The sequence below is a fragment of the Bos grunniens genome, chromosome 18, assembly GCF_055505025.1.
Source record: "Bos grunniens cultivar Pamir isolate PY7600 chromosome 18, Bosgru_T2T1.0, whole genome shotgun sequence".
In the NCBI taxonomy this organism is placed as follows: domain Eukaryota; kingdom Metazoa; phylum Chordata; class Mammalia; order Artiodactyla; family Bovidae; genus Bos; species Bos grunniens.
The window spans coordinates 2601976-2620415 of record NC_141182.1 but is presented as its reverse complement, the minus strand read 5'-3'; the positions used below and the strand labels follow the sequence as shown (position 1 = coordinate 2620415).

The 18440-nt window shown below is 58.0% G+C and overlaps 2 protein-coding genes across 12 annotated transcripts in view; one reads left to right on the top strand and one right to left on the bottom strand.

Annotated features, from left to right (window-relative positions):
- Positions 1-737: 737 nt before the first annotated feature.
- LDHD (lactate dehydrogenase D) lies at positions 738-6358 on the top strand. Of its 9 annotated transcripts, none has more exons than XM_086349892.1 (12): positions 738-817; positions 1293-1405; positions 1621-1762; positions 1969-2110; positions 2217-2376; positions 2825-3024; positions 3107-3235; positions 3316-3443; positions 3929-4019; positions 4098-4209; positions 4297-4384; positions 5996-6358. In XM_086349892.1, the coding sequence occupies exons 1-12, from the start codon at positions 746-748 to the stop codon at positions 6197-6199; spliced, it is 1581 nt and encodes a 526-aa protein (XP_086206018.1). In that variant the 5' UTR covers positions 738-745; the 3' UTR covers positions 6200-6358. The 9 variants fall into 9 exon arrangements, 5 of the variants coding, with proteins under 5 accessions (XP_086206018.1, XP_086206019.1, XP_086206023.1 ...); XM_086349893.1 differs by having other exon boundaries at positions 5051-6358; XM_086349897.1 differs by lacking the exon at positions 5996-6358 and adding an exon at positions 5051-5247 and having other exon boundaries at positions 4297-4453.
- Positions 6359-9057: 2699 nt separating this feature from the next.
- ZNRF1 (zinc and ring finger 1) overlaps positions 9058-18440 on the bottom strand; it is an 87281-nt gene continuing 77898 nt past the window's right edge. Inside the window, exons 3-5 of one of the 3 annotated variants that reach the window (XM_086349899.1) lie at positions 11930-12035; positions 10498-10589; positions 9058-9637 (exon numbers count right to left, since the gene is read on the bottom strand). In XM_086349899.1, the coding sequence (XP_086206025.1) occupies positions 10532-10589; positions 11930-12035 (164 nt within the window). In that variant the 3' untranslated portion in view covers positions 9058-9637; positions 10498-10531. The remainder of the gene's footprint in view (positions 9638-10497; positions 10590-11929; positions 12036-18440) is intronic. The other 2 variants (XM_086349900.1, XM_086349898.1) reach the window with 2 other exon arrangements.

Genomic DNA, 18440 nt, shown 5'->3' with positions numbered 1-18440 from the left:
CAGGGAAGTTACAAAGAGACAACTTTTCAGATAAGCCAGTTAAACAACACATTGAAAGTGGACACATGGATTCATTTCAAATGTGGCTGGGGAGAAAGACCCAAGTAGGAGTTTGTATTCCTGGTTTGACTGGGAAGGAAAACAAAGACAAGAATAGCTTTATCTCAGTAATGTTACAGCACGTTTTTTTTCAGTTTCTGTAGAAGGAAAACCAAGCTTGGAATACCTTCAAGAGCAGCAGCCACGTCACTCCCCAAGATCCTGGGATATGCCCAGTAGGAGAGTGGAGACAAAGGGATGCAACTGTCTTTTCCTTCACTTACCTGGTAAATTGCTGTTCATCCTTAGCACTCCTCTTCCAGGATGTCTTCCTGGCTTGCCTTACTGCAATAGCCCACCCCATCCCCCAAGAGCCTCCCTGCGCTTTCCGTCTCAGATCCCCATCAAGGCTTACTCCGTGACACTGGAGCTGGGTCTTGTGGGATGAGAAAGCTCAAGGGTATTTGCCAAGCCCCTGAGCCTGGCTGGAGCCCTGGGTACTCGGACCACAAGAAGTCATTGCATAATCTTAAATTAGGTAGTGGCTGCTGTTCCGTCTCCCTTTGGTTCAGTAAACCTCACCTCTCCTTCAAGAAGTACTGACTAAGCAGGGTCTGGCAGGGCCACCTTAAGGCTGCACCACCTTAAGCAGCCCCGCCCCCAGCACAACCAATAGCCCGTGGTGGTAACTGGCAACTGCACAGCTATGGCCATCCTGCTCCGGCCTGCAAGCTGGGGACTGTTCTCCTGGAGGGGCTACTGCTCCAGGGGGACGCAGGTGGGTAGGAGGGGAGGAGCCCCTTAGAGGGTGGGGGGCCTGGCTCCATGCTGCCCCAGCATCAGGAGATCTCCTGGGGAGGATCGCTGGGCTCACCCCATGTCAGATGTGGGTGTTTAGTGAGGGCGGCTGAAGCCCCTGTGTCTACCATGAGGGGGGCTGGGGGGTTTCAACTCCAGAGTGCCCCTTTGGGGCTCCGGAACACACACACATTTTGAAAGAATGCATGGGAGGCAGGAAGCTGGTTCTAGGCCAGGTCCTGTCATGGATTCGATGGCCTCTTTTCCCCGTCAGTAAAATGGGAAGAAATACCCAAGAAGGGCTCCAAGAGCCCTAGGAGGCCCCTGCCAATGTGGGGCAGGGCTGTGGGTGCCTCTGTTCACAGGCAGTGGAAGCCCCACCCCTCCCCTCCCACCAGACAGGTGGCCCCAGATATCTTTGAGTGACCCTGCCAACGTGCGTTTCTCCCCTGCAGGGCAGACTCAGCGCGGGCTTTGTGGAGGCTCTGAAGGCAGTTGTGGGGAGCCCCTACGTGTCTACCGCGGCTGTGGTCCGAGAGCAGCACGGGCACGATGAGTCCATGCACAGGTGGGTACCCCCTCCACATCAGAACCCCTGGGGAGTGAGGGTCCTGGGATGTCTTCGGCACCCTTCTGGGCGCTCTGGCATTCTCCACCTCTCCTCTGTGCCCCAAGAAGGGTGTTCTCTACCCACTGCGCAGCCTCAGGCCCTGCAATACCTACAAACATGAGTAGGACCTGAAGGTACCACACACCCCTACACTGCTGAGGGTCTGGTTGCAGGTGCCAACCTCCGGACGCTGTGGTGTGGCCCCAGAATGTGGAGCAGGTCAGCCGGCTGGCAGCCCTGTGCTATGGCCAAGGCGTGCCCATCATCCCCTTCGGCACAGGCACCGGGCTGGAGGGTGGAGTCTGCGCGGTCCAGGTATGAGCTGCGGATAGCCTCCTCCTCGGGCCAGGCTCTCCCGTCACACTTGTCACATGGGCGGCGGCCTCCTCCACCACGCTCACGATCGGCGCCCCTTACCAGCCATCCTGGAGCTCTGGTCCGCCTGCTGGGAGGTTGGCCACGAGCTGAGGTCCTCCTGGAGGAAGACCTAGGGCAGCCATTCTTTGCATGCCTCCCGCCAGGGTGGCGTCTGTATCAACCTGACCCGTATGGACCGAATCTTGGAGCTGAATCCCGAAGACTTCTCTGTGGTGGTAGAACCCGGCGTCACCCGCAAAGCTCTCAACACTCACCTGCGGGACAGCGGCCTCTGGTTCCCTGTGGGTAGGCTGGGGCATTTCCCCGGGCCTGGCGGGCTCTCTGGGGGCGGGGTGTTTCTGAGGCTCGGTGGGACCCCTCTGCGGGCACCAAGCTGCCCTCTGCCCTCCAGACCCAGGTGCAGACGCCTCTCTCTGTGGCATGGCGGCCACTGGAGCCTCGGGCACCAACTCTGTGCGCTACGGCACCATGCGCGACAACGTGCTGAACCTGGAGGTGGTGCTGCCCAGCGGGCAGCGGCTGCACACCGCAGGCCCCGGCCGGCGCTTCCGGTGAGCGCCCTCTCTCGGCCGCGGCCCCCGGGAGACCTGAGACTGTCCTGCGGGCCCAAGCTGGTAGTCCAGTGGTGGGGGTTGTGCCGGGGAACTGCAGGGCTTCCCCGGCGGCTCAAGCTCAGAGAATCCGCCTGCGAGGCAGGAGCCCCGGGAGCCGCAGGTTCCATCCCTGGGCGGGGAAGATCCCCAGAGGAGGGCACGGCAGCCCCTTCCAGGGTTCTGGCCTGGAGGATCCCAGGGACAGAGGAGCCTTGTCCACGGAGTCGCAGAAAGCTGGACAGGACTGAAGCGACTTAGCAGGCGCCTAGGGGAGCGGCTGCCTGGGGGGTAGTCTACACCGAGGGCGGTCAGCCCAGACCTCGGGCTCTGCTCCCTGCTGGCCTCTAGCCAGAGATCTGGCGGCATGTGGCCTGGATGCTCACCTGCCTTGTGTCCCCGGGCCCAGGAAGAGCGCAGCCGGCTACAACCTCACCGGGCTCTTTGTGGGCTCCGAGGGAACGCTGGGCCTCATCACAGCCGCCACTCTGCGCCTGCACCCTGTTCCTGAGGCCACTGTGGCCGCCACCTGTGCCTTCCCCACTGTCCAGGCGGCGGTGGACAGCACCGTACACATCCTTCAGGCTGCAGTACCTGTGGCCCGCATTGGTAAGCAGTCCAGGTGGGCTCCCCGGGGGAGGCCCCTTTTAAAGGCCAAGCTTCACTTCACCTGGCCTCTCCTTGGCCCCAGAGTTCCTAGATGAGGTCATGATGGATGCCTGCAACAGGCACAGCAAGCTGAACTGCTGCGTGGCACCCACGCTCTTCCTCGAGTTCCATGGCTCCGAGCAGGCGCTGGCAGAGCAGGTGCAGCGTACAGGTGTGCTGGGGTGCTGTGGGCAGGGGGCACAGGCTGCCCCCAGAGTAGAGCTTGGTGTAACTCCCCCCCGCCTCCTACAGAGGAGATCATCCGTCATAACGGAGGCTCCCACTTCTCCTGGGCCAAGGAGGCAGAGGAGCGCAGCCGCCTCTGGGCAGCCCGGCACAACGCCTGGTACGCAAGCCTGGCCCTGCGGCCGGGCTGCAAGGTGAGCGGGCTGGGATGCAGGTGCGAGCCTTTCCTCGGCCTGGCACCCTATCGTCCAGGGTGGCCAGCCAAGGCCCTGGCGGGCAAGACTGCCACATCCTTGGGAGGGAGCCCCTTCCTTGAGCCAGGCCCTGGGTGCAGGGACTGAGCAGTGGCAGCATGGTGCCCTTAGGAGTTTCAAAACAGAAGGCAGCCTTCCTGGAGGAAGAGGTGGTGAAGGGGGAGATGGTAGCCTATGGGAAGGGGAGACAGGGCCCCAGGTAGCCAGTAATGGGGGACCTGATCGGGGGTGGGGAGCAGGCTGAGAGCCCTGGAAGCCTATGTGGGCCAGTTCTCTTGTTCCCCAGGGGAAACTGAGGCTTAGAGACGGAGCGGACACATGCATGTGAGAGGCCGAGCTCCCTGAGCCCATCTGTAGCCTTGACCCCTTACCTCCCGGGCATGCTGGGTGAGGGGGTTATTGCTCACGGAGCTGCCCCAACCCAGGGCTATTCTACCGACGTGTGTGTGCCCATCTCCCGGCTGCCAGAAATCCTGGTGCAGACCAAAGAGGACCTGGAGGCCTGGAGACTCACAGGTTCCGCCAGCCCCCTGCGGGCGCGTGGGGCAGGGTGGGACGGGGCCAGGGCCACAGCTCTGTCCTCTGGGCCCCCAGGAACCATTGTCGGGCATGTGGGCGACGGGAATTTCCACTGCATCCTGCTGGTAGACCCCGAGGACCCCGAGGAGCTCCTCAGGGTCCAGGCCTTTGCAGAGCAGCTGGGCAGGTAAGGGCGAAGCGGGAGGCAGGGCAGGAAGGTGGTGGCAGGGGCTAGGGGGGCTCCCACTGAGGGTCCCTTCCGGTTGCCTCCCAGGCGTGCACTAGCACTCCACGGCACGTGCACTGGGGAACATGGCATTGGGCTGGGCAAGCGGCAGCTGCTGCCCGAGGAAGTGGGCGAGGTAGGCATGGAGACCATGCGGCAGATCAAGGCCACGCTGGACCCCCAAGGCCTCATGAACCCAGGCAAGGTGCTGTGAGGGGCTCTGGGCACCTAGCCCACAAGCCCCCCCAGAGTGGCACCTCCCGTTCTGGAGCCTGTGTCTTTTTAAATGAACCTGAAGCCAGGTGGAGGAGAGAGAAGCTTGGACAGGCCTCCGGCTTCTCCCCAGCTCTCTTGCTGTCCTCAGGAGCCTTTGCTTCAATAAAATTGCTGGGGGTCATTCCCAGTGAAGCAGCTTCCTCTCTGCTCTGACACATCTGGGCCTGGGGCGGGGGAGAGGCACCATGGGTCACCCCAAAGACTAGGTCCACTCCCCTTCTCGGCCTCCACGGCCCAGGACAGAACAAAAGCTGGGGATGCAGCACCTATAGCCCAGCCCCATCTGCCTGGTGAGGGGAACGCCCTTTGCTGGTGGGGAGGGGAAGTTCTGCTCCACGTTCTCAATCCCGCGCCCTCCCCTACCCCCAAATAAACCTGAGCCCCACTTGCAACTGTCTGAAGATGAGCAAGCTGCACCTGTGAATGGCCTCCTGTGCCTGCCCACCCCACCTCCTCCAGATTCTCTGTCCTTCGGCCCGTGATGCCCTCATCCCTCACCCGGCCCCTGCTCTTTGATCTGTTGCAGCCTGAGGAGGGGACGGTGCTCAGGCTGCAGGAGGAAGGTCACTTCAGGGGACCCAGGTCCCTGTCCCAGTTGCTCTGCCCGTGAGAACCCCAGGACCTGAGGACTAAACCATGGCCATCCTCACTTACCATAGACTCCCCCCACTGAGCCCCCAAACTGGGCTCTAGAACATTCTGATCATGTCCTTCAAGTGGCTGCTACCAATCACTGTAAATGGAAGTGATTTTCCCAGTCCCACAACTGTCCACGGTGTGGTATGTTTCTCTACCAGCTTTCTTGACTCTCACGTCAGGCTCTGTCACCCCGAGACCTGCCCCAGGCTTGGTCACAATTTCTAGCCAGAGCTCCTCGTCCTGGCAGTCGTTCCCCCTAAGCCCACGCGAGGGCGCCTGACACCACAAAGCTCAGACACCAGTATCGCCTGGGGTGTCTGCTCCCCTTGCAGGGACTTACAGCTCTCAGCTCTGGGCCCCCCATTTCCCAGGGTCCAGCAGATGCCTGGAGCCCAGGAAACAGATCTCCAAGCCCCCACCCACCTGCAGGTCCCAGAAGCCTCTGGTGGAGGCCCACCTCCCTCCCTGGTGGCCTTGGCCCTCAGGAAAGAGGCTGAGCAAGGGGTGCAGGGAGCCAGCGTCACCCCCCAACTCATTTCACTCCCATCCTCCTAAGACCCCGCTGAGCTCCTTTCCTGACTCCACCCCATCACCCATCAACTGTTCAAGCCCCCAGCAGAGGCAGCCCCTCTGAGACAAGCTTTGTTCAGATTCCTCTGCTAACACCAGGCTGAGCCCTGAGTTCGCTCTACTGTGACATTTCTGTCCCTTGGATGTAACAGGGGTAGTGTGGGGCAAGTTTCATGTCCCCACCCCCACCGCCACCCAATAAAGGAAACAGGAACACTAACCATCAGCCACATGAACTCACTGGTGCCTCCCCTCCACGCAGGCTGCCTGCCACCAGCAGTCCTCCAGGGTGGCATTCTGCAGGGCCAAGGCTCCTCCCTGGTGTGCCACCCCATCCCCCAGCGCCTGGCAACTAGTAGGTGCTCAGCGAATGGCCATTTCCCCACAAATCTTTATAAGGAGAAGCTCCAAACATGCAGGAGAGTTGAAAGAACAAATACACCGTTCACTGAAGATTCAACAGTGAATATTCTTACCTGGCTTGCTTCGTGTGTGTATTGTTGGGAAATCATTTGGAATTGAGTTACAAATTTTTTCACATCATTCACCTATACAATTCAGCATGTTTCCTAGGAATAAGGACCTAAAAACCTCGACATAATTAAATGGCTACTGTGCGTGCTAACTTGCTTCAGTCACGTCTGACTCTTTGCGACTCCATGGACTATAACCTGCCAGGCTTCTCTATGGGATTCTCCAGGCAATACTGGAGTGGGTTGCCATGCCCTCCTCCAGGGGATTTTCCTGACTCAGGGATTGAACCTGAGTCTCTTATTATGTCTCCTACATCAGTAGGCGGGTTCTTTACTGCTAGCCCCGCCTGGGACTACTAGATGACTAGTTTTAGTGAGGTGCCCTTTGTGCAGGAAGCCACCCTCTCCAAGTGTGCAGTCCACTTGGCAATCCTCCAATAGCAACCCACTCCAGTATTCCTGCCTGGAAAATCTCATGGACAGAGAAGCCTGGCAGGGTACAGTTCATGGGGTCGCAAAGAGTCAGACATAGCGATTAAACAGCCAAGTGTCCTGAGCTAGCAGAGGGAGTGGGTGGAACCCACCTCCCAGTTCCTGCCAATCCCCCCCCCCACCCCGCCCTCAGAAAGGCAGAGCTCGGGAGAACCGTTTGGCTGGAGGATGACAGACACCAGTTCCATCTGGGAAGCCAGGACAACCCCATCCCACCCCCACCCAGGAGCTGGCAATCGGGCTGAAGTCAGAGGCCACGGACACCAGCAGAGGGCTGTAGTGAGCCGGGTGGGAGTGAAGTCCCTGGGGGTGGGATAAACACCGGCACAGGAGCCTGGAATAGCACCCGGGGTGTGGGCTCCAGCCCTCCTCTCACCCGGCTCACCCAGGGTGCCGCCAAGGCTGCCAGGTCTAAGCCACCGAGGTGGGCACATGGGTCCCCTCTGCCTGCAGGCCTAGGGGTCAGGCAAGGAGACGTTCACGGCCACCTTTGCTGGAGGAATTAAATATAGAACAGGGAGACACAGTTGCCAGGCAGAAGCAGGAGGCGCTGTGAAAAGAACAGTGCTCTCTGTGGCGACAAAGCCATGAGAGCCTGCTATGCATGTGCCAAGGCTTCCGGGCAGATTCTGACCCTCACGGTGGCCTCTGAGCTGTGACTTTGTTCCCACTTCACATGTGGGGCATCTGAGGTTTAGATGGGAGTCCTTTCCCCAACATGGTTCTGCCAGGCAGAGAAGCCTCATACAGACAGTTTAGAGCCCAGGTTCCTGCCACCATAGCAACTGCAGGTTCCGGGGTCACCACCCCACCAGCTTGGAGCCAAACTCCTCTCGAGTTTTTCTCTGGAACGCTGGACATGCTGGGGCCTTGGCTCACAGCTGCCCACCAGCCTGCAATGCACAGAGCAGGTGCTTCAGCAAGCGTCTGACAGAACATGACTGCAGGGCCTTGGTGGGGTCAGAGCCCACCCGCGGGGGGCTGGAGGCCGGCAGAGCATGTGTCCCCCTCCTGAGTTGCCCTTGCAGGCCCTGCAGGGCCTCTCTGGGAGCCGGTCTGGTGCAGAGACACAGGCCAGGTGGGCACTGGTACCTGCTGCCCTATGTTTCCCACCCTGCCCAAGGTGTGCCAACTCTGGTGAGCCCAGAGTGGCTGGTTCTAATTCAAGGGCTCTGAGGGCTCTGAGCTGGCTCAGCTCCAAAGCAGGGCCTCTTTCTGGGCCTCAATGAAGCATGCCCGTGAGTCAGCATGGAGACTCGGCCGGAGCAACAGCAAGGGCAGGGTGCAGAATGAGGAGCCAAGGATGGTGGTGGTGGGGTAATGCCTGGAAGAACGCGAGTCCCTACAACCTCCACAGGCTGCAAGATCCTTGCCCAGCAGATTTTTCCAGAAAAGTTCTGTCATGACCACGCCACAGGTAACGCCAGATAGATTCCACGGGGCTTGAGCAGGTTTGTAAACCTTCGGGACTCCAGCCTGCCCTGCCCTGTTCCCTCACCCATGAATCCGCGCTGAGAACTGTGTCACACACTCGTAGCCCCGACACTAGCCTGAAGGAAGGCTAAGGCGGGTGGGCGAGAGAGCAGGGACGGAGACCTTCAACGCTCACTTCTTGGTTGTGTAATGATACTTGATTAAAATGAAGTCACACAGTGCATCTTTTATTAGACATTATTTTAATACCATATCAAAACACCTTGACTAATGAAGAAAGCCTTTTCCCCCAGCTTTGAACATTTTTTTAAACATTTTATAAGGTTTTTTTTTTTGTTTTGGATTTTAATATATAAATACAGAAACCTATCTTGCCGGAACTGATGTCACGCGTGAACATCAACAGCTAAAATGTTCTCAAACAGAATACCTGAAAACAGGGGCAGCTGTACACATCCTTTTAGTCTTTTGTTTGTCTAAGTTTTTTGGAAAAAAGAAAGAAAATACACAGGGGTCTAGGAAAAACGTTCAGGCATTTTTGCAGGACACTTGTGATTGTTAAATCCTCTGAACTGACCAGAACCAGGAGGGAAGTGGGAAGGAGAAATGGGAAGAAGGGGGAGAAGGTCCTGATGGGCTTGTTTTTGGCAACAAAGTCAAGATATCGGGGTCCCCAGGGGAGAAAAGTGCAAAATCAAGCCAGAAAAATGGGGGGGGAAATCAAACAAACAAAAAAACCAAGGCAGAGTGGTTGATGGAGAGGCCGCTGGATGCCGGGCACAGGAGGGCTGTGAGCTCGCTCCGCGCCCCTGGGACTTGAGTGGCAAGAACCCGGCTCTGTTCGTTTGTCACTGAGTGGGTTCTGGCCGGGCAGCAGACAGTGATTTGTAAACATCACGAGGGAAAACACCAGTCGACACTAGACTTTTTGCTTTTTTTATAATTTTTTTTTTTTTGTAAACACTTTAGAGACAGACCCACAATGCCTTTCAAAGGTGAAAAAGAAAATGCCCTTTCCCTCCTGGGATGAGGATGAGGGGAAGGATAGCGGGTGATTCTTTCTTCTCTCAAACTGGCTCTCATCCAATCTGGTGTCCTCAGGGAGAAAGGGGGGCCATTCTCTGGAAGTCAGTGCAGGAGGGCGCCCTGTTCCCACTGCTGTCCCCAGCTCAGCTCTGCCCCAGTGTCCGAAGCCTCCTCTCAGGAACGGGGCCCTGGCTGTCCCTGTGGGGACCGGAAGATGTCAGTCAAGCTTGGTGGGCCCGAGGCCGGCCGTGTGCGTCCTGCGGAGGCCGGGCTGGGGCGCCCCCCGAACCGGAAGTCATGCTGGGAATCTGGACTTGCAGCCGGTGCCAGGCTCCATGCCCTCTGCCTCTTTCTTCCCCTCGCGTTTTCTTCACCCCACGTCCTCAGTTTTTGAGGTGAAGGTAAAAAGAGCAAGTGTCCCTGAATAGTTTGACATCGTCAGCTGTTCTGGGGGTTTACTTGGGATAAATGAAACAAACCTAACAAAGAACAAAAGAAAACAAAAAAACAAGAGAAAGAGGGAGACGAAGAGAGAACGAGAAAGAACGGAAAGAGGCCCCTGAACCCCTGGGTGTGAGATGAGGTGAGTTTTGGTTCCTCTGGGGATGTTGTCTGTTTGGCGGAAGGGACAGGTAGGATGAGGACAGGAGAGGACATTCAGCAGTAAAGCAAGGTGCCCAAGGGAGACATGGGCTATACAATGGTTACAGGGTGGGAAATGCCCACCAGCTGACGGGCACTCCCCTTTCTGGGGAGGAAGCTGGCTGGGCTGGTCTGCAGCGCAGCCAGGGACCTGGGCTGTGGTGGCGGGGCCCCAAGTCTGGCCTGGAGGCCCCCGACTCATCTGGAGTGGGGTGAGGGAGGTGGCCAGGGGAGGCAAGAACCTGGTCAGCTGACTGCTGACAAGTGCTGCAGGGACAGTGCGCGGTCCTGTTCAATGACCGTGATGTCCACATGGGGGTGCAAGCGAGATGTCCCCATTCCCAAAGAAGCAGGACCCCCCCACCGGGGTGAGGACCTGCTCCACAGCCCAGGGAGTACAAGGCACAGGCTCCCCCCACCCAGCACTTTCTGAGGCTCCTGCTGAACCTTCTCAGGGAGATTTGCTCTCAACGTCTGGATCACACTGGTCTTTCCCCAACTCCACCTCCACCCGTCCAGATTCTTCTGGACGACCATGCAAGAGTGGACTCTCAGGCTTCCCAGGAACCACTCCCACCCCACAGAAGCACTGCTGCTTAGACCCTCTTCCCCCGACCCCTTTCAGTGGGGAGGCGGGGGTTTGTGAAGCCAGCTCAGCAACGTCCTCCCCACTCCAGGCCCCCAGTCACTGGCTCACCATTGAGAGGAGTCAGCAAGCGAGCCCAGCAGGGTCAGTCCGCAGGGTGTTCTGGACAAGATCTGTTCACTTCAAACCACGAGTCTATGCAACTGAGGGGGGAGACGGCAAGGGGGGCGCGTCACTGGCTGAGCAGCTGCTCCTCAGGGCCGGGTCTCCGAGCAGGATTCCTACGTCTCACCCGCGAGGACCCGACACCCACTGTCTACTGGCGGGAAGGAGCAGGGCACTCAGGTGGGTGCTGGCTCAGCCGGAGGCCCCGTGCCATAAGGTGGGGTGGCGTGGGCCTAGGCCCATAGGAAGTGGGGAGAGCGGCCTAGAGAGGGATGAGGCCTCGGAGGCGTGGAGTCCGGGAAGACGGCACAACTACCAGAGAGACGGGGAGTGCGGGGGGGGGCTGCGAGGGGCGGCCAGGCGACCGTCTCCAAGGCTTGAAGGGCGAGGAAGGCTGGGCAGCGCCCTAAGCGGGCTGTCTCCTGAGGCTCCCTCCCTGGCGGTGACTTCTCAGGAGACCCCACTGCTCTGCCCGGCTGTGGCGGGCAGCCAGCAGCCAGCCCTTCCCAGGAGAAGGTGGCCAGGGGGGGAACTCAGGAGCGCCAGGCAAAGGCCTGCAGTGAAGTCCTGGGGTCATAGAAAGGGGTGTCCGAGCCTGTCTTTTCGAAACAGGAACCAGACTGGCTATTTGCGTAAGTCTCCCCCAGAGCGAGAGTCCTGTCCTCAGTTCTGGTCAGTGCCTGCCGGGACGCTGCCGGCCTGGCGCCGGGCCCGGCTCCCCGGCCCTCACTCGCGCCCTCCCAGCAGCAACCGCATCCGAGTGCGGCCTGTGGCCGGCGGCCCCAGTCAGGCTTCAGGAAAGCCTGCGTCAAGACGCGGCTCTGGGACCCCAAGGGCCGAGAGTAGTGTGGCCACGGGTGGCACGGGGCAGCCTCCCGTCCTGAGTGAGGCATCTTCTTTCCAATTGGAAACAAGACCCAGGCTCGAGCTGGAGCCTGAGGACGAATCTCGGCCCTGTTAACTATGGAGGCGCCAGCCCCACAGGTAGTGAATATTACTGCCCGCGGGGCCTCTGGGGGCGAGGGGCGGGGCATGGGAGGAGCCTCGAGGGCCCCGATGGGGTGGGGCCTGGGGCCGAGGAGCGGGGCGGGGCAGCCAGCACCTCCCTCCGCGCAGACCCCGCGGCACAGACCAGTCTCTGCACACTGCGGAGCAGGGGGGGCTCAAGGAGACACACAGATACCCAACCTTCCAGGGGGCCAGGGATCCACAGGCTTCCCCGGCTCTGCGCCCTGCACGTCCAGACGTCCCCGCCTGCTGGCCTCTGCCTCGACCCTGTTCAGGGTCCTTGTGACGGCTGGCTCTTTCCTCCCACCACAGGGAGGGAGCCCTCTGGGGTCTGAGTGTGGAAGAGCTGGGCCTGCCAGCTCCCTCATACCTTTTGTGATAAATGCACAGGCAGGGCAGCCTGGCTATCGTGTCCCCCTGAAGCAGCTCCTCCAGGCAGATCACACACTCACCCGCGTCTTTAGTCAGCACGTCATCTGCAGAGAGGGGACAGCGGGAGAGGACGGGGGTCAGTCACCAGCTGGCAGGGGTCTGAGAGCCGGTTGGGACGGCGTGGGCCGCCTGAGTGGGTGAAAGCCCCAGGTGGACCTTGACGTGAAGGTCCTCACTGCAGACACCAGACATGTAAACCACACGCCAACTATCTGAGGACAAAATGGGATTAATCACCAAATACGCAGCCCAGCAGACAGAGGATGAAAATGGACGGGAGAGGGAGACACAGGGAGCTAGGCAGCACGAGACAAACTGGCTCCCCGGACAGACGTTCCCTCTAAACACACACACAGGCCAGGACACTGATTTCTGGCTCGGGGAAAAAAAACGGTGATGAAGAGAGTTGGACTAGGCAAGAATGAGGGAAAAACAGGCACTCTAGCCAATATAAGTGCACGCAGGATTATTCACAACAGCGGGTGGGAAACGTCCACTAGCTGATGGAGAAGTGAACCATCAGTGAACCATGCGTGTGTTGGACCCACGCAGTGGAGTATCACTGAGCCAGGAAAGGTGAAGGGCTGATGGGGGCTGCGACATGGACGCACCTCGACGACATGGTGTGAGTGAAAGAAGCCAGACGCAAAAGGCCACCGGCCGGACGATTCCCTTCATGCGAAATGTCCAGAAGAGGAAAATTTAGAGACAAAAAGTTAGGTCAAGGGGCACTGGAGAGTGAGTGCTTCATGAGTAAAGGATTTTCCTTCTTCTTGTGGTAACATGAGATGTACCCTCCTGATAAAAATGTAAGAGTACAGTACACTACTGCTTATAGGCATCATGTTGCAGAGCGGACCTGGAGACTTATTCATCTTAGGTAACTGAAATTTTCTACCTGTTGAATAGCAGTTGCCTGTTTCGCTCTCCTCTGCCATCCACCCTTTGCTCTCCAGTTCTATGGAGTTGACTGTTGATTCCTTTAGATCCTTCATTTAAGTGGAATCATACAACGAGGTCCTTCTGGGGTGATGAAATGTTTGCAACTAGACAGAGACGGTGGTTGCATAAGGTTGTGAATGTCCTAAATGCTACAACACTGTTACTTGTGTGTTAAACACATTTTAACTCAATTAAATAAGGGAAAATCTTTCGCCACCTCATGCGAAGAGTTGACTCATTGGAAAAGACTCTGATGCTGGGAGGGATTGGGGGCAGGAGGAGAAGGGGACGACAGAGGATGAGATGGCTGGATGGCATCACCGACTCAATGGACGTGAGTCTGAGTGAACTCTGGGAGGTGGTGATGGACAGGGAGGCCTGGCATGCTGTGATTCATGGGGTCGCAAAGAGTCAGACACGACTGAACGATGGAACTGAACTGAACTGGAAAAAAAAAAAAAAGACACCTTATGCTCCCACCAGAAAAGAATGAATGGAAGGAAGATGCCCCGGGTGAAGCCGTAAACACAACAGTAGGAGCAGAGCTGGGGGCCAGGCCAACACCCTCTAGGACGTCCCTGTGACATTCTGGGCACTGGTGACTCAAGTGAATAAGCCATGGTCTCAGGACTCAAGAAACTCACAGCCCAGCAGAGGAGGCTGAACAAGACGGAAATGAACAGCACAGGGATTCCTGGAACTCTTAGGACGCACACAGATCCAGATGTGAGAAGTGTGGGAGGCGTCTGGGCGGGGTGGGGACGGCTCAGGGAGGGGTGTTCCAGGCAAGGGGACAGCATCTGCGCACCTGGGGGGAAGGACACTGCTGCAGAGTCATGGGGCCATGCGGGGAGGAGAGACCAACTTCCTGAGGACAGGCGTGGGACCTGCATTCTGCTGCGGGGCCTGGGCTTTCTCTGGTTCACTGAGGGGCCCTGGAGTCACGCTCTAATCACATCTGGTCTTCTGAAACCACTAAGAGTGACTGGAAGAGCCCTCGGTGGGCAGCCCGCTCCGGAGGCTGACGCAGCACAGCAGGAGAGGGGAACTCAAGGCCAGCGCCAGCACTGGGGGTGGGAGGCTGACACGAACTGGGGCAGCTGGGCAAACTGGGGAGGGGGGGCGGCGGGCGGGCGCTCGTCATGACGGGAGGGAGCCCAGGAGGAGGAGGACGGCTTGGGACGGAACAATGAGCTCAGCGATGGGTGGGAGGTGCTGAGCAGGAATCTCCCCAGGGACACGGCCACAGAAACCTCCCAGAATTCATGCAAGTCCAGATCTGGGGTTTAGAGGAGAGATGTGGGCCACAGCGGGAGGTGGGGGATACAGAGATTAGACAAACCCAGAGAGGGCAGATGACTGAACCAGGTGAACTCTAGTATTTGAAAGGCAGGTGAAAAGAGGCAAAGTCAGCAAAAGGCTACCCTGATGTTCTCAAAACCACAGGAGAAATATCCAGAGGGTGGCTTCTGGATGTGAAAACAGCAGAGCCTGAAGCAGGAGAATTCCTCACTCCTGAAAGATTTTAATTGATTGTAATTGATTGTGGACACGGCCAGTGATACACACTGAGATTTTATGTGTGTGTGTTCAATAAGCCTCAGGATCTTACAAGCCAGGCAGGACACCTGGTTTTATTCCTGATTGGCAAACAGAGACAATGCGGCCAGAGAACCAGATACCTTGCTGAAGTCAGAGCGGGCTGGGGACCCTGGGAGCTCAGGGAAGCAGGCAGTGCCCACACGCAGCACAGAGCCCAGGAAGCGGCATCTCCCCACTGCGGAAGGCAGGAGGAGCCCAAATCCGGCAACAGGTCTGAGTGGGTTGAGTAAAACTTCCTGTCCCAATCCCTGGGGCGCTAGGAATCAGGAGCCCCCAGGTGTCCCTGGGTGCCCAGCAGGGGCAGGAACATGGCTGAAGCTGAAGTCTGGCCACCACCCAGATCCTACAGGACTTCTGCTCTCTCATGCTGGGAGACCGCCGTCAGCTGCCAGGGGACCTTGCCGCCCAAAGGAGAGGACCCCGAACCACGCTGAGATTACTATGCAGATGGACTCCAATGCCTCTGGGCTGGGCACCCTGAGGTCCCCAGAGCTCGGGGGCTTGACTGATCCTGGTCAATGAGAACACAGAACCAAGCTGTTCTTTCTCCTCAAGCCCCACAAGCCCCACAAGCCCCACAAGCCCCAGCTTCCTGACACTGCATGCAAAGCCAGGGTCTCTGGCCTGGGAGGAAGCATGGAAGTGAGACTGGCCTGAGGGGTGGTGCTGACAGGGCCAACGCTCAGCTCCAAGGCAGACCAGAGAAACAGCCCAGGGTGGCGGGCAGTGCGTCCTGCTGCCGGGGCGAGGGTGGGAGGTGGCGGCGCACTTCTGCCTGTCCCTGACAGCTGCCGTTCATCAAAGAGGAGCGGCTGAGGAGGAAGAGAAGAGGGAGCCCTCCTTCTCTGGGGCCAGCTGCAGGCCACCAGAGTCCACACAGCCCGCTGAACCCCGAAGACGCTGCATGGTCAGGGCTGCAGCTCAGGCTGAGGGTAGCAGCCAGGACCCCAGCGCTGCTCCTTCCACTTGGCCAACCTGCTCCCGTCCTTCAGAGACCAGGCGACAGTCTCTCCTCTGGAGCTGGAAACCAGCACCCACCTCACAGACGGCTGCGGCCCTCCCTTCGGGTAGGGGGAGGAGCCTGGCTGTGGGGAGCACAGGCCTGACGTCGCCCAGTGGGACTCTGGAGGGTCACGGAGGTGGGTGTGGGCACTGGGGGCTGAACCCACGTCCCCAGGCCTATGGTGGTCACAGCCCTGGCGAGCAGGACAGTGGGAGCCAGAAGGAGAAGCCCCACACACGCCCCAGACAGGCTCCACATGGCCTCACCTCCACGCCAGGTACCCAAGAGCCTGGCACTGCAGCCTACCAGGGACCGGGAAGGTGCAGTGCCACCCACACCAGGCCATGCCAGCTCCCTTCCTGGGGAATCTCCAGGCGAAGGGGAGACTCTGAGTGGAGCGCTCCCCTACCAGCAGCGGTGTCCCACCCCAGCCCCCGGACTGCCAGTGCTGCCCAGGTGGGCTGGGCTTCCATCATGACAAGCAGAGGGGGGTCCTCAGGCCCGAGGGGCTTCCTGTTATAGAGGCTGCCCGGGGGCCCCTCAGTCCCCTCTCCCCAGGGCTCCCTCTCACCCACGCCTCATGCACAGCAAGCCAAGAGCCCGCTCCTGCCCTTCCTCTGCAGGAAGGGCACCTGCACAGACACCCCTAGACAGATCCCAGGGCATCAGACTCAGCCACTCCTAGCATCAGTAATAGCTCCCGGCAGTGCCCCGACTGGCTTGGGCAAACTCCCCAGCCAGGACCTGGCTCCCTAAGGCCCAAGAAAAGGCACTTCCATCACAACCACGGGATCCCTGACAGCAGAGACACAGGCCAAACAAGCACCATGGGCATAAGTCTGCTGGTGGCGGGTAAACGAGCAGGAGGCACACCTACTTTGAGGGGAGCCAGAGTCCCTTTCCTTTAAAGAAACCTTGTGTGACATTCAGCATTTAGCTGGAGGCGATGACCTTTGGCAGAGAGGAGAGGTGGGCAGGCAGGACCTAAGAAGCAGGGCATAGGTCTGTGCCCCAGAAGAAAGCTAAGCAGACAGGAGCTTTTAAAGCTGCTCTGACAGCCAACAAGCTCGCTGAATATTGCTGGCAAAAGAGCCTGCCACATGCCAGGCTCTCCCAGAGCCAAGGAGCCCTGTTGGTCGCGGAATCCGGGCCTCCTCGGTCCCAGGACTGTGACCCTTCTGTTCACGGTAGAACCAGGCCCCTCACCTCCAGATTCACTCTACTAGCTGACCAACATGAAGGTCAAAACCTGAGTGTGTGTTCTTGAGGATGCAAGTTGCCCCAGTCTCAGAACCACAGAGAGACACTGAAAAGGGAGAGAAATGACAAGACCCTGTCAAGCTGGCCACATGTATCCAAGCAAATGAGTCCCCCGACTCCATTCTGACCCTTGAGGCATCCATTCTGGGTTCAGAGCTGCCCGCAGAGGAGAAGAGAGGACAGGAGAGCCTGTGCTCTGGGGTGCACCCCCACTGCATCACGTCACCCCGACTCATGGGCCCGGTGCCCATGCGGGAGCACCAGCTCCTGGTCTTCATGCTTCTCCTGAGCACTGGGTGAACCAGTTAAACTAGTCTTGCCCTTCCTAAACTGACCTTTTAAAAAAAAAAAAATCTGGCAGGCGGCTACTGGAGGCCTTCCAACCCATGGCTCAGGCCAACCCTCATAATAAGAAGAATACTACTTTCTATCAGCCTCATTTAGGAGGTTTCTTTTCCCCCAACTCTTTGGTGGTTAATTTCACCTTATATAACTGCTATCAGTTTCCTAAAAATTTCCCCAATTGGTGCTAGCATCTACAGAAAGGGTGTGTGTGTGTGTGTGTGTGTGTGTGTGTGTAGATGGGGAATCTCCCGGGAGTGACCAGGAATTTCAGTAAATCTTCATAAGAAACAGCACATACCCACTAAGAAAGTCTCAGATCATCCCCTTCCCAGAAAGATTGAGAGTTTTACACCTCACAAATGCCTTAAATCTCTTCTTTTTTTCCTTTTTTGGTAGAAAAGACAGAGTAAGATGATAAGAAGTCATTAGTAAAATACGGCCTAGAGGTCCGAACTGGGATTTTGGTTTAAGGCCCCAAAAGGCCTGTGCCGTATCTCAGAACAGGCCCCAGAGCAGCCCTGGAGACTTGCACTCCATATACAGACCCCAGTGGCAAATGCCTTCCTCATACCTGGAAGGTGTAGGTGTCCTTAGACAAAGACCGCTTGTGTTAACTGTGCCGCAGAGGGGCAAGGCACCTTCTTCGCCTTAAGACAAATTCCACTGATGGGACCAGAAGCAACATGCTGCTCTTTGCCTTGGGTGATTAAGGACTGGCTTTTACAGAAGAGGTCCTCCTGTTCACATTCACACACCCATTCTCTCATGCACACCCTCCCCTCCCCTGCCCCCAAAGAGATGGCTTTTCGACTGTGTGTACGTCAGTCGCTCAACCGTGTCTGACTCTTTGCGACTCCATGGACTGTAGCCCACCGGGCTCTGCTGTCCATGGGATTCTCCAGGCAAGAATTCTGGAGTGGGTTGCCATTTCCTCCTCCTCTTCCCAAAGCAGGGATCGAACCCGGGTCTCCCACATTGCAGGCAGATTCTTTACCATCTGAGCCACCAGGGAAGCTCCCAAGTGAAAGTCACTCCATCGTGTCTAACTCTTTGCAACCCCATGGGTGGTAGCTCACCAGATTCCTCTGTCCATAGAATTCTCCAGGAAAGAATACTGTTCCCCCTTCTCCAGGGGATGTTCCCAACCCAGGGATCGAACCCATGTCTGCCACATCGCAGGTGGCTACTTTACTGTCTGTCTGAGCCACCAGGGAAGGCTTTTCAACTAGAGGAGGCAGACAATGGGAACAGACCAAGAACAGTCACGGCCAGGCCTCCGGCTGGCTGGCTAATCTCT

Excerpts from the sequence above, each read along its gene's own strand:
- LDHD (XM_086349892.1), top strand. The coding sequence starts at position 746 with ATGGCCATCCTGCTCCGGCCTGCAAGCTGGGGACTGTTCTCCTGGAGG. Across the intron at positions 3,025-3,106 it reads AGTACCTGTGGCCCGCATTG|AGTTCCTAGATGAGGTCATG; the intron begins GTAAGCAGTCCA and ends CCTTGGCCCCAG. Across the intron at positions 3,444-3,928 it reads CCCTGCGGCCGGGCTGCAAG|GGCTATTCTACCGACGTGTG; the intron begins GTGAGCGGGCTG and ends GCCCCAACCCAG.